Source organism: Plecotus auritus (genome assembly GCF_963455305.1).
Source record: "Plecotus auritus genome assembly, chromosome: 6".
NCBI classification, from domain to species: Eukaryota; Metazoa; Chordata; class Mammalia; order Chiroptera; family Vespertilionidae; genus Plecotus; species Plecotus auritus.
In genome coordinates this window covers 108,718,735-108,733,598 of record NC_137773.1, presented here as the reverse complement: position 1 = coordinate 108,733,598, position 14,864 = coordinate 108,718,735, and the positions used below count along the sequence as shown (strand labels likewise).

General features: G+C 41.1%; 1 protein-coding gene across 1 annotated transcript in view; it reads left to right on the top strand.

Moving 5' to 3' along the window:
- GCSAML (germinal center associated signaling and motility like) overlaps positions 1 to 14,864 on the top strand; it is a gene marked incomplete at both ends in the record, with an annotated part of 43,079 nt that overhangs the window by 9,612 nt on the left and 18,603 nt on the right. Inside the window, one exon of the mRNA XM_080672806.1 lies at positions 7,613 to 7,662. Coding sequence (XP_080528932.1) covers positions 7,613 to 7,662 — 50 coding nt within the window. The remainder of the gene's footprint in view (positions 1 to 7,612; positions 7,663 to 14,864) is intronic.

Below are 14,864 nucleotides of genomic sequence, written 5' to 3'. Positions count from 1 at the left end.
CTCATTGGTTTATTTTGTTCATTAAATTCCACATATGGGTGAGATCATGTGATATTTGTCTTTCTCTGACTGGCTTATTTTGCTTAGCATGATACTCTCCAGGTCCCTCTATGCTGTCTCAAAGGGTAAGAGATTCTTTATTTCTACTACTGCATAGTATTCCACGGTGTACTAAATATACCACAGTTTTTTATCCACTCATCTACTGATGGGCACTTGGGTTATTTCCAGATCTTAGCTATTGTAAATTGTGCTGCTACAAACATAGGGGTGCATACATCATTTCTGATTGCTGTTTTGGGTTTCTTAGGATATATTCCTAGAAGTGGAATCACTGGGACAAATGGAGATTCCATATTTGATTTTTTAAGGAAACTCCATACTGTTTTACATAACGGCTGCCCAGTCTGCATTCCCACCAGCAGTGTACTAGGGTTCCCTTTTCTTAGCCAGCACTTGTCATTTGCTTTTTTGTTGATCGGAGTCATTCTGGCAGGTGTGAAGTGATACGTCACTGTCATTTTAATTTGCATCTCTCAGATGATCAGTGACTTTGAGCATTTTTTCATATGTCTCTTGGCCATCTGTATGTCCCCTTTGGAGAAGTGTCTATTTAGGTCCTTTGCCCATTTCTTAATTGGATTGTTTGTCTTCCTTTTGTTAAGTTATATGAGTTCCTTAATTATTTTGTATATTAACCCTTTATCAGATGTATCATTGCCAAATATGTTCTCCCATACAATGGGCTCCCTTTTCATTTTGTAGATGGTTTTGTTTTTTGCTGTGCAGAAGCTTTTTATTTTGATGCAGTCCCATTTGTTTATTTTCTCCTTAGTTTCCTTTGCCCCAGGAGATGTATCCATAAACATATTGCTACGAGAAAAGTCTGAGATTTTGCTGCCTATGGTTTCTTCTAGGATTCTTATGGTTTCATGACTTACATTTAAGTCTTTTATCCATTTTGAGTTTATTCTTGTGTATGGTGTAAGTTGGAGGTCACGTTTCATTTTTTTGCATGTATCTGTACAATTTTCCCAACACCATTTATTGAAGAGACTGTCTTGACTCCATTGTATGCTCTTGCCTCCTTTATCAAATATTAATTGAGCATAATGGCTTGGGTTGATTTCTGGGTTCTCTGTTCTGTTCCATTGATCTATATGCCTGGTCTTGTGCAAGTACAAGGCTGTTTTGATTATGGTGGCTTTATAGTAAAACTTAAAATCTGGTATTGTGATTTCTCCAACTTTGTTCTTCTTTCTCAAGATTGTTGTGGCTATTTGGGGTCTTTTTTGCTTCCATATAAATTTTTGGAGTATTTGTTCTAGAGCTATGAAATATGCCATTGCTATTTTAATAGGGATTGCATTGAACTATAGTTTGCCTTGGGTAGTATGGACATTTTAATGATGTTGATTCTACCAATCCATGAATATGGTATGTTCTCCCACTTGTTTATATCTTCCTCTATCTCTTATTTCAATGACCTGTAGTTTTCTGAGTGCAAGTCTTTTACCTCCTTGGTTAAGTTTATTTCTAAATACTTTAATATTTTTATTACAATGGTAAATGGGATTGTTTGTTAGTTTCTTTTATGAGAATTTATTATTGGTGTATAAAAATGCCATCAATTTCAGGGTGCAATTTTGTGTCCTGCTACATTGCCAAACTCATTTATTAAGTCTAGTAGTTTTTTGGTGGCATCTTTAGGGTTTTCTATGTACAATATTATGTCATCTGCGAATAATGAGAATTTTACATCCTCCTTTCCAATATGGATACCTTTTATGTTTTCTTATTGTCTGATCGCTGTGGCTAGGTCCAGTACTATGTTGAATAAGACTGGTGAAAGCAAAAATGGTTTTAGTTTTTGCCCATTGAGTATAATGTTGGCTGTAGGTTTGTTATATATGGCCTTTATTATGTTGAGGTATGATCCCTCTATTCCCACTTTGCTGAGAGATTTTATCAAAAATGGGTATAGGATTTTGTTGAATGCTTTTTTGGTGTCTATTGATATACTCATGTGATATTTGTCTTTCAATTTGTTTACTTGTATCACATTTATTGATTTGCAAATATTGCACTAGCCTTGCATCCCTGGAATAAATCCCACTTGGTCATAGTGTATGATATTTCTAATATATTGCTGGATCTTATTTGCTAATATTTTGTTGGGGATTTTAGCATATGTTCCTCAGGGATATTGACCTGTACTTCTCTTTCTTTATAGTGTCTTTATCTGGTTTTGGAATTAGGATCATACTGGCCTCAAAAAAAAGAGCCAGTGGAAGTGTTCCTTCCTCTTTGATTTTTTGGAATAGTTTGAGGAGTATAGGTGTAATTTATTCTTTGAAGGTTTGGTAAAACACCCTGGTAAAGCCATCTGGACCAGGGCTTTTGTTTGCTGGGAGTTTTTTTTTTATTACTGCTTCTATTTCCTTAGTTGTTATTGGCCTATTTGGGTTTTCTGATTCTTCCTGATTCAGTTTTAGGAGATTGTATTTTTCTAGAAATTTGTCTGTTTCATCCACATTGTCCAGCTTGTTGACATATAGCTGTTCATAGTATTTTCTTACAATCTTTTGTATTTCTGTGGTGTCAGTTGTTACATCTCCGCTTTTGTTTCTGATTTTATTTATTTGGGTTCTCTCTCTTTGTTTCTTGATGAGTCTGACTAATGGTTCATCAATCTTGTTTACCTTTTCAAAGAACCAGCTCTTGGTTTCATTGATTTTTGTTTTTTGTTTTTTTGTTTGTCTCTATGTAATTTATTTCTGTTCTAATCTTCATTATTTTCTTCCTTCTGGGCTTTTCTTGTTGTTCTCCTTCTAATTCTTTAAGTTGTAGGGTTAAATATTTATTATTAAGTTTTCTTGTTTTTTGAGGTAGTCCTATAGTGCTATAAACTTTCCTCTCAAGACTGCTTTTCTGTGTCCCAGAGATTTGGGGTTGTTGTGTGTTCATTTGTTTCCAGACATTGTTTGATTTCTTTTTTTGAGTGCATTGGTAACCCATTCATCCTATATAATAAAAGCCCAATATGCAAATTGACAGAACGGCGGAACGACTGGTGGAACGACTGGTCACTATGACACGCACTGACCACCAGGGGGCAGGTGCTCAATACAGGAGATGCCCCCAGCCCACAGGCCCCAGGCCAACCAAGGCAGGTGCCAGTGGGGGTCCCCCAATTGCCCTGCCATCACCCCACAGAGGGAGGTGACCAGTGGGGGCAGCAGGGTGATCAGGGGGCAGGGCCGGCCAGTGAGTGGGTAGCACTGCCCTCATGATCTCCCTGCCAGTTGCCTCCAAGGCGGGTGCCAGCAGGTCTCCCTGATTACCCTGCTGGTTGCCCTGCAGAGGGAGGTGACCAGTGGCGGCAGCAGGGGCCAGGGCTGGCGAGTGGGCGGTGCCAGGCCAGCCAAGGCGGGTGCCAGCAGGGCCCACTGATAGCCCCTTCGGGTGCCTCATAGATTGGCCCTGATTGCTGACCAGGCCTAGGGACCCTACCTGTGCACAATTTTGTGCACGAGGCCTCTAGTTGTTTAATAACATGCTATTTAGTCTCCATGTGCTTGAATGTTTTTGAGTGTTTTTACTGTAATTGATTTCTAATTTCATTCCACTGTGATCTGAGAAGATGCTTGATATGATTTCAATCTTCTTCAACTTGTAGAGACATGTTTTGTGTCCTAACATGTGGTCAGTATTTGAGAATGATCCATGAGCACTTGAGAAGAATGCATATTCTGCATCTTTGGGGTAAAATGCTCTATAAATGTCAATTAAATCCACTTGATCCAGTGTGTCATTTAGAGTCACTCTTTCCTTATTAATTTTTTTTGTCTGGGAGATCTATCAGTGAAGGGTGTTAAAGTCCCCTACTATGATTATATTGCTTTGATCTGTTCCTTAAAGTCCTCTAGAAGTTTTTTTTAAAATGTATTTAGGTGCTCTTATATTGGGTGCATATATGTTTACCAGGGTAATATCCTCTTGTTGGATTGATCCCTTTAGTATTATGTAGTGACCTTTGTTGTCTCTTGTGATGGCTTTCATTTTGAAGTCTATTTTGTCAGATATGAGTATTGCTACCCCAGCTTTTTTTTCATTTCCATTTGCATGGAAAATTTTTTCCTATTCCTTCATTTTCATCCTGTGTCTTTTGTTCTGAGGTGGGTCTCTTGTAGACAGCACATAGTTGGGTCATGTTTTTGTATCATTTCTGCTACTCTATGTCTTTTGATTGGAGCATTTAATCCATTTACATTTAAGGTTATTATTGACAGGTACTTATTTATTGCCATTTTATTAGTAATTCTCTATGCCTATGTTTCTCTCTCTCTCTCTCTCTCTCTCTCTCTCTCTCTCTCTCTCTCTCTCTCTCTCTTTCTTCTTGTCCTCATTACAGCAGTCCCTTTAGCATTTCTTGCAGTGCTGATTTGGTGGTGGTAAAATCCTTTAGCCTTTTTTTTTGTCTGGGAAGCTCTTTATTTCACCATCTATTTTTAATGATAGCCTTGCTAGATATAGTAATCTTGGTTTCAGATCCTTGAATACTTCATGCCATTCCCTTCTGGCCTGTAGAGCTTCTGATGAGAAATCAGCTGACAGCCTTATGGGAGCTCCTTTGTAGATAACAGTTTGCTTTTCTCTTGATGCTTTTAGTATCCTCTCTTTGTCTTTAATTTTTGGCATTTTAATTATGATGTGTCTGTGCATGGACCTGTCTGGATTCTTCTTGACTGGAGTTCTCTGTGCCTCCTGAACTTGTGTGACTTTCTCCTTCACTAGGTTAGGGAAGTTTTCTGATATTATTTCTTTAAACACCTTCTCTATCCCTTGCTCACTTTCTTCTCCTTCAGTCAGATCTATTGTGTGAATATTGTTATGTTTCATGTTGTCCTACAGCTCTCTTAAGCAGTCCTCCTGTTTTTTAGTTGTTTTTTTCTTTTTGGTTCTCTGATTGAGTGATTTTTTTTCTACTCTGACTTCTAATTCACTGACCCAATCCTCGGCTTCCCCTAATCTGCGATGTATTCCTTGCAATGTGTTCTTTATTAGTGCTACATCATTCTTTATTTCCAACTGGTCTTTTTTCATAGTTACTATATCTTTTCTCATGATGTTGAGTATCCTTGCCATCATTATTCTGAATGTTATATCTGATAAATTTCTTATCTCCATTTCATATAGCTCTTCTTCTGGAGAATTCTCTTGTTCTTTCATTTGGGGCTTGTTTTTTTGTCTTCCCATTTTGGTTGCCTATTTGGGTTTGTGTCTATGTATTAGGTAGAACTGCTATGACTCCCAATCTCTAGTGCAGGACAGTGTCAGATGCTGTTTCTGACTGGTGCTGAGTACCATGTTTGGGGCTATCAGCAATTCACAGCTTGTGGCTCCCTCTGCTGGGTCTGGGTGCCTTTAGAAAGGACCAAGATGTGCACTAGGGTCTGCTTTTTCTAGCCCAGGGCTCCAAATTAGATCAGGCAAAGACTTAAAGTCTCTAGAGATCTGCCTCTGCCTGCAATCTGATTGTTATTCAGTCTTGATTAGCCTTAGACTATGGATTACAGGGTGCAGTGAGAGGTTTTCCAACAGGGTGAGGCAATTCTCTCCACCCCACCCCCCGCCAGGCAAAAGCTGCCTACATGATAAAGATCTGCTGTAGAAAGATGTCCTCTGCAGTACGTAGGAATGACTCAGCACAGGAAACAGGGGTTTCTGCCCTCTAAGCTCTTAAGCCCTGAGCCCCCAATTCTGACTTCTGCTCACACAGCTCCAGTCCACTCAGTCTTCCCTCTGCTGGAGCCCAAGGTGAGTGGCTGCACACAAAATTTTGTGCATTGGCCCTTTAAGAGGGTGCCTGCATTTTCAGCCATCTCTCCCTGGCAGATAGCCACTCTGCTGCTTTTCACAGCCCTATGTTATGTGGACACCTTTCTCAGTTCTGGTACTCTGGACTGGGGAGCCCAGCTTTGGGTTTAGACCCCAGAGTCTCGGTGGTAACCCCCCATAGCTGAGATATCCCTCTGGAACTTCAGCTGCTGTCTATGGAAGCTCAGACAGCCCTTTCACGCCTCCACACTTCCTGCCAGTCTTTATTCAGTCTCTACTTTTTGTTCTTGGTTATCAGGGTTCTCTCCAGCTAGTCTTCTGTTGGTCATTCAGGATGGCTTTTCTGTATTTAGTTGTAATTTCAGTTTGGTCCTGGGAACATGTCAGTGTGGCTTCTACTTACTCCACAACCATTCTGGAATCTCAACATTAAAATTTTTAATTAAAAAAATATATACTATATAATAAAAGGCTAATATGCAAATAGACCAAATGGCGGAACAACCAAACAACTGGTTGCTATGATGTGTGCTGACCACCAGGGGGTGCGTGCAGAACATGGCGGGTGTTGGCCACAGCAGGATAATGGAGCAGGAGAGCGAGGGCACCATACCAAGGCGCGGTGCCAGTCACTCATTAGGGCGAGCATTTGGTGGTTACTGAAAATTCTTTGCTCCCATGTGCCATGGTCCTGCTGGCGCTTGCACCTGCTGCCAGTGCCAGAGCTGCTGCTCATACCCACTGCTAGTTCCCATGCCTGGCACCAGCCCCGATCGCTCGGCGCCATCAGTGAGTGCGGGTGGTGGTTGCCGGCTCCGATCACCCCTGAGGGCTTCTCCACTTCCCCCTGCTTCTGAGGGGCAATCAGGGAAGCAGCCGCCGCTTGCACCCATTGCTGGCGCCTGCCTCAATTGCTCTGTGCCATCAGTGTGTGGGAGCTGTGACAGGAGTGGGCCTGCTGGCACACAGGGGACCGGGGGCCACGGCAGGAGGGGCTGGGCAGGGTTGCGGAGGATGGGCCGAGACCCGGCCCTGTGCCCACTGCAGCCTCATGGCCCACAGTTCCTTTCAAGGTGCATGAATTCATGCACTGGGCCCTAATATATATATCACTGTGACAGACCAAATAACTAGAAAAGAACTACAGGTACTTACCCCACCAAAAAATAAAAATATATTTAAAGTGTACATTGTGATTTGATATATGTATACATTGTGAAAGATCCCCTCCATTGAGTTAATTAACACATTCACCACCTCACATTTTTACCTTTTTTTGTTTTTTGTTTGTTTTGGTGAGAGCATTTAAATTCTACTCTCAGCTAATTTATATTATACAATACAGTGTTATCAGCTATATTTCATGGTTTTTCAGAAAGAAAAAACAAAACAGGGTAAGTATGCCTAGCCGGTGTGGCTCAGTTGGTTGTGTATCCTCCCATGCACCAAGAGGTCACCAGTTCCATTCCAGGTCAGGGCACATGCCTGGATTGTGGGTTCTACCCCCAGTAGGGGGCATGCAGGAGGCAGCCAATCTATGTTGCTCTCTCATTGATGTTTCCATCTCTCTCTCCCTCTCCCTTTCTCTCTCTTTAAAAACTCAACAAAAACATATTTTTAAGAAACAGGGTAAGCAGGCTTTCAATTTTATTTAACTTTTAAGTTGTCAATCTAGCAATGGCCTTAGGTTAAGAGAAATGAAACATTTCTTTCAAGTACAATTTCAGCTTTGGAAAACTGCAGTGTCTCACATTATCTCTTTCTCTTGTAGGCAGGAAATGACTGCACTTGAGAAAGAAAATCGAGGTCAAGAGAAGGAAAGTAAGTCATTGCTTCACAATATTTGTTTTACTAGGGAAACTGTAAATTAAACATCCAAATTAGCTGAGATTCTGATACTCTATCAGGATTGGAGGAAACGTGGCTTGGAGTCTTCACAGAAATGTCTTAGCCCTTCATTTTTTGCCTCACAAAACTGATTTAATTTTTCTTTGTATTATAGTAGTATCTATACATAATTTCTTTCAAGCAACACTTTGTAAACTTCTGTAGGAAGCAATTAATCAAAACCCTATGGATTTTAATTTCTATATTGTTATTTTAAAATAGGGCTATTTGGAATATTGGTTGGTGTTAAGTGCATCTTTTTTGCTCATGCATTTACTCTGTTTGATTTAGTATCTATGTGTAGTAATCATGTGATTACTTTAAAATGGACAACTATAAATAACAATGTTTAGTACCTTGGGACAGGCATATCTGAAGGAAACTAACTTTTCTCATTACTGTTGCTTCAACTGTCTTCTCCTCTTACAGTCAAACTTCTTCAAAGAATTACCTAGCCATGTCATTTGGAAATTTTCACTTTCCAATCTCTCAGCTCCACTGAGTGTACTTGATAGTCTATGAAATTATATGTATATATACAATCCTCACCCAAGGATATTTTTTCATTGATTTTTAGAGAGAGTAAAAGAGAGAGGGAAAGACAGAGAGAAATATTGATGTGAGAGAAGCACATCAATTGGTTGCCTCCTGAACATGCCCCGACCAGGGCCTGGGCCAGGGTGGAACCTACAACTGAGGTATGTGCCCTTGACCAGAATCAAACTTGGGACCCTTAGGTCCACAAGCCAAAGCTCTATCCACTGAGCCAAACTGGCTAGGGCAGTGGTCGGCAAACTGCGACTCAGGAGCCACATGTGGCTCATGAGCCGCGGTTTGCCGCTCTGTTGACTAATGAATTTGCCGACCACTTGGATAGGGGCTTAATCACAAGGAACAACAACAGCTTGTAATTATTGGAATTGAGAGTCTAGGTCAGTGGTCAGCAAACTCATTAGTCAACAGAGTGGCAAACTGCGGCTCGCGAGCTGCATGCGGCTTGCGAGCCGCAGTTTGCAACCACTGGGCTAGGGCAATGAAATAAATATTTTTCCAATATCATCATTACAATAAATAGAATAACATACTTTAAAAAAATCATAGTGTATTGCACATAAAATTGTGATATGAGACAGTTTTTATAATTAAATTTATTGAAGTAACTTGGTTAATAATATTATATGTTCAAGTTTACAATTCAACTGTATATTGCATTGTGTGCTCACCACCCAAAATCTAGTTTCCCTTCATCACCATGTATTTGACTCCCTATACCTGCTTCATCCTCCTTCCACCTCCTTCTCCTTTGGTAACCACCATTATGTTTGTCTTTGTCTGTGAGTTGTTTGTTCATTTGTTACTTTTTGTTTTATATCCTACATATGAGTGAAATCATAAGGCTCTTGTCCTTCCTGATGAAACAATTATTTGATTGTATTTAGTTGTACTAGCATTGGTCATGTTAAAAAAAGCCAAATGCCCCTCCTCAAAGGTAACTATTACAGACATTAAAGTGCAATGTTCAACCTTAATCTCAATCACTTTATCTCCAGCACTTACAAATGCTGCTCAACAACTCCCTCCTGAAATCGCTCCTTCCTCCACTTTATCTCTTTCCTGAAATCACTCCTTCCTCCATTTGACACCACACGCTACTGTTTGCGTCCTCACTCACAGCCACTTCTCCACCACCTAACATTACCCTTTCCTGAGCACATCTAAAATGCTGGTGCTCCTCAGTGGTCCAGTCTTGGAACTTGTTTTACTCTCTTGAAGAGTTGGTGTATGGTTGACCTTATGTCTCCTAATATTTGGTGGAAGTTATAGAGTATTCACATTTTCTGTTTAATTATGTAAGCTTTGTAATATACATTGTTCTTACCAAATTTGTCCTTTTTCATTAAAATGTCAAAGTCCTAAGCTTAAAATTGGTCATAATATGCTTATATGTATCCTATATAATAAAAGGCTAATATGCAAATGACTGAATGGTGGAATGACTGGTCACTATGATGCACACTGGCCACCAGGGGGCAGACACTTAATGCAGGACCCGCCCCCTGGTGGTCAGTGTGCTCCCACAGGGGGAGCGCCGCTCAGCCAGAAGCTGGGCTCATGGCTGGCAAGCACAGCGGCAGTGGTGGGAGCCTCTCCCGGCTCCATGGCAATGCTAAGGATGTCTGACTGTTGGCTTAGTGGGCCTAAGCCATCAGTCAGACATCCCCCCAGGGCTCTCAGACTGTGAGAGGGCGCAGGCCAGGCTGAGGGACCCCCCCCAAGTGCATGAATTTCGTGCACCAGGCCTCTAGTCCTATCTAATAAAGAGGGAATATGCTAATTGACTGTCACACCCTCACAAAGATGGTAGTGCCCACAGCCAATAAGGAGGGAATATGGTAATTGACTGCCCCACCCACAAGATGGCAATGCCTGGTCCCCTCAACCCCGCCGGGGTGGCAGGCACGTGGCACTCCACACGCCTGCCTCTGGAGTCCCCCAATCCCTTCAGCCCCAAGCCGCCTAGGGCCGGCCCGAGGCGCAGGCAAGCCTTGGATGGCGGCTGCCCAGCTGATGCCCGAGTTGCAGGCAAGCCTCAGATGGTGGCTTCCCAGCTGTCCAGGGCCTCCTGAGGCTCAGGTAACCAGGGCCAGCTAAGGCTTGCGCTGCCAGCAGTGTCAGTAGCAGAAGTCTGATGGGGGCGTCGCCTTCCCCTGATCACCAGGTTGCCTCCTGCCCCTGAGGGCTCCCAGACTGTGAGAGGGGGCAGGTTGGGCTGAGGGACACCCCCTCCAGTGCATGAATTTTCATGCACCGGGCCTCTAGTTTTATTATAATTTTTAAAATTTTAATTACAGTTGACATATACTGGTAGTACTATATTAGTTTCTGGTGTACAATGTAATGATTAGACATTTATATACCTTACAAATGATCACCCCATAAGTATAGTATCCACCTGACACCATATATAGTTATTATAATACTAGAGGCCCGGTGCACAAAATTCATGCATTCAGGGGCGGGGAGGGGTGGTCCCTCAGCCAAGCCTGCGCCCTCTTGTACTCTGGGAGCCCTTGGGGGATATCTGACTGATGGCTTGTATATAGTTGTCCTTAGCCCTGCTGTGGAGGCAGGAGAGGCTCCTGCCACTGCCGCTATGCTAGCCAGCCATGAGCCTGGCTTCTGGCTGAGCGGTGCTCCCCCTGTGGGAGTGCACTGACCACCAGGGGGTAGTTCCTGCATTGAGCATCTGCCCCTTGGTGGTCTGTGCACATCATAGCGACCAGTCGTTCTGCCATTTGGTTGATTTGCATATTAGCCTTTTATTATATAGGATTATTGACTATTTTCCCCATGCTGTACTTTGTATTCCTTTGACTGTTTTTGTAACAGGCAATTTGTACTTCTTAATCCCTTCACCAGCCCCCAGCCCCCTAGAATCGCTCCCACTTGGCAAACATCAAATTGTTCTCTGTATTTATGAGATTCTTTCTGTTTTATTTCATATATTTTGATTTTTTAGATTGTGAATATATAAGTGAAACCATATGGTATTTTTCTTTATCTGTATGACTTATTTCACTTAGCATAATACCCTATAAGTCCATCCATAGTGTCACAAATGGTAAGATTTTATTCTTTTTTACAGTAGAGTAATATTCCACTGCATAAATGTACACCTTCATTTTTTATTTAAAATTTTTTTGATTGATTTCAGAAAGGAAGGAAGAGCAATAGAGAGATAGAAACATCAATGATGACAGAGAATCATTGATTGGCTGCCTCCTGCTTGCCCCCTACTGGGGGGATTGAGCCTGCAACCCAGGCATGTGCCCTTGGCTGGAATTGAACCCAGGACCCTTTAGTCCTCAGGCCAATGCTTCATCCACTGAGCCAAACCAGGCTACAACTTCTTCTTTATCCAATTGTCTATCAGTGGACACTTAAGATGCTTTCTTATCTTTTTTTAAAATTTATTTTTTATTGTTGACATTATTATAAATGTCCCCTATTCCCCCTCCCCCTCACTTCCTCCCTCCACCTAACCCCTGCCCTGCCTCAGGCCTTCACCACACTATTGTCTGTGTCCTTGGGCTATGCATATATGGTAAATTCTTTGTTTAATCCCTTCCCATCGCCCCACAAGCCTCCCCTCTGAGATCTGTCATGTCTTGGCTATTGTAAAGAGTGCTGCAATAAACATTGGGGTGCATATATCTTTTCAAATTAATGTTTTGGATTTCTTTGGATAAATATCCAGAACTGAGATTGCTGGGTCATGTGTTGTTCTATTTTTTATTTTTATTTTTTGGAATCGTCACACTATTTTGCATAGGGGCTACACCAATTTACAACCCCACCTACAGTGCATGAGGATTTCATTTTCTCCACATTTTCACCAACTCTCATTTGTTAATTTATTGATGATACCCTTTCTGAAAGGTGTGAGGTTTTAATTTGCATTTCTCTGATGATTAGAATGTTGAACATTATTTCACATGTCTATTGGTCATCTGATGTCCTCTTTGGAGAAATGTCTATTCATATCCTCTGCCCACTTTTTATTGGGATTATTTTGGTGTTAAATTGAATATCTTCCTTATATATTTTGGATATTAACCCCTCATTGGATGTCCCATTGGTGAATATCTTCTCCCTTTTCGTATGGTTGATGATTTCCTTTCCTGCACAGAAACTTTTTAGTTTGTTGTAATCCAGCTGGTTTATCTATCTTTTGTTTTCCTTAACTGAGGAGACATATCCAAATAACTATTACTTAGAGTGATGTCACAGGGTTTACTGCATATGTTTTCTTCTAGGAGCTTTATGGTTTCGTTAAGTCTTTACTCCATTTTGAGTTTATTCTAGTATTGGTGTAAGAAGGTGGTCTAGTTTCATTTTTTGCATGTACCTGTCCAATTTTTCCAACACCATCTTTTTTGTTTTAAAAACAACATTAGTGAGATAAAAATCATCTACAAAAAACTGTATCCATTTAGAATGTGTTTTGGCAAATGTATATACCCATGGAACCACCACGACAATCAACACAGAACATTTCATCACCCCATGCCATTCTGTTGTCCATCACCACCCCACCTCTAGTCCCTGACAACTACTGATCTATTTTTTGTCATTATATATTAGGTGTCATTTTCTAGAAATTCATATAAATGAAATCATCCAATAGGCACTATTTTGTGACTGACTTCTTTCACTCAGCACAATGATTTTGAGATTATTCAAGCCTATAATTCATTTTTTGCTTATCCATTCTATTTCCTATTCCTGTGTTCCTTCTTTAATACTGTCTTTGGGTTACTTAAATATGCCTTTTCCCACTACTTTTATTTTTTTATTTAAAAAATTTTTAATGAATTTATTAGAGTGGTTAATAAAATTATATAGGTTTCAAGTATACAATTCTGCAATACATTATGTGTATATTATATTGTGTGTTCACCACCAAAAGTCAGTATCTTTCCATCACATTTATCCATTTTACCCACATCTACCTCCTCCCCCCACTCTCCTTTCCCTCTGGTCATCATTATACTGTTGTCTGTGTCCACGAGGTATTATTATTATTTTTTATTACTTTTTCTTATTTATTTATTTTAGTAATTTTTTTTTCATTTACAAAATGTTAATGTTGACACTATTGCAGATGTCCCCCATTTCCTCCCTCTTTGCCCACCTGCACCCATCCCCACACCCCCCTCCCTTGGCCTTCACCACACTATTGTCCATGTCCATGGTATATGCTAACCCTTCACTTTCTTTATCCAGTGGCCCCACTCTACTCCCCTCTGGCACCCGCCATTCTGTCCTATGTAGCCATGCTTCTGGTTCCAATTTGTTCATCAGTTTATTTTGTTTATTAGATTCCACATATTAGTGAGATCATACAGGGGTCCTCAAACTTTTTAAACAGGGGGCCAGTTCACTGTCCCTAAGACCGTTGGAGGGCCGGACTATAGTTAAAAAAAAACAACTATGAACAAATTCCTATGCGCACTGCAGGCCCGGGACAAGTCGGCTGCTAAGTAGGACAGGCAGTGGCACCCGGTGGGCCAGATAAATGTCCTCGGCGGGCCGCATGTGGGCCGCGGGCCGTAGTTTGAGGACCCCTGAATAGTATTTGCCTATCTCTGACTGGCTTATTTCACTTAGCATGATACTCTCCAGGTCCATCCATGCTGTCACAAAGGGTAAGAGTTCCTTCTATTTTTCAGCTGCATAGTGTTGCATTGTGTAAATATAACAGTTTCCCCACTCCACCCCAACTCCCCCTCAAATATCTCCTGCACACTCCCTACTGCGGATTGAGCCTGCAACCCAAGCATATGCCTGACCAGGAATAGAACTAGCAACTTCTCAGTGCATGGGATGATGTTCAACCAACTGAGCCAAACCGGTCAGGGCTCTACCACAGCTTTTTTATCCACTCATCTGCTGATGGGCACTTGAGCTGTATCCAGATCTTGGCTATTGTAAATAAAGATGCTATGAACGTAGGAGTACCTGTACTCTTTCTGATTGGTATTTTGGGATTTTTAGGATGTATTCCCTGAAGTGAAATCACTGGGTCAAAAGGCAGTTCCATTTTTAATGTTTTGAGGAAACTCCATACTCTTTCTGACAGTGGCTGCACCAGTCTGCATTCTCACCAACAGTGCACTAGGGTTCCCCTTTCTCCCCATCCTCACCAGCATGTGTTGTTTGTTGAGCTATTGATGGTAGCCATTCCAGCAGGTGTGAGGTGATACCTCATTGTATAGTTTTACTTTGCATCTCTCTGATGATTAGTGATGTTGAGCATTTTTTTCATGTCCATTGGCCATTTTTAAATTAGATTGTTTGTCTCCCTTACATTAAGTTATATAAATTCTTTATATATTTTGGAAATTAACCCCTTATCAAATGTATCATTGGTGAATATGTTCTCTCATATAGTGGATTCTCTTTTCATTGTGTTAATGGTTTCTTTTGCTATGCAGAAGCTTTTAATTTTGATATAGACCCATTTGTTTATCTTTCATGAATTTTCCTAGCCCTTGGAGACATATCAGCAAACATATTGCTATGGAAAATGTCAGAGATTTTATTGCCTATGTTTTCTTCTGGGATTTTTATGG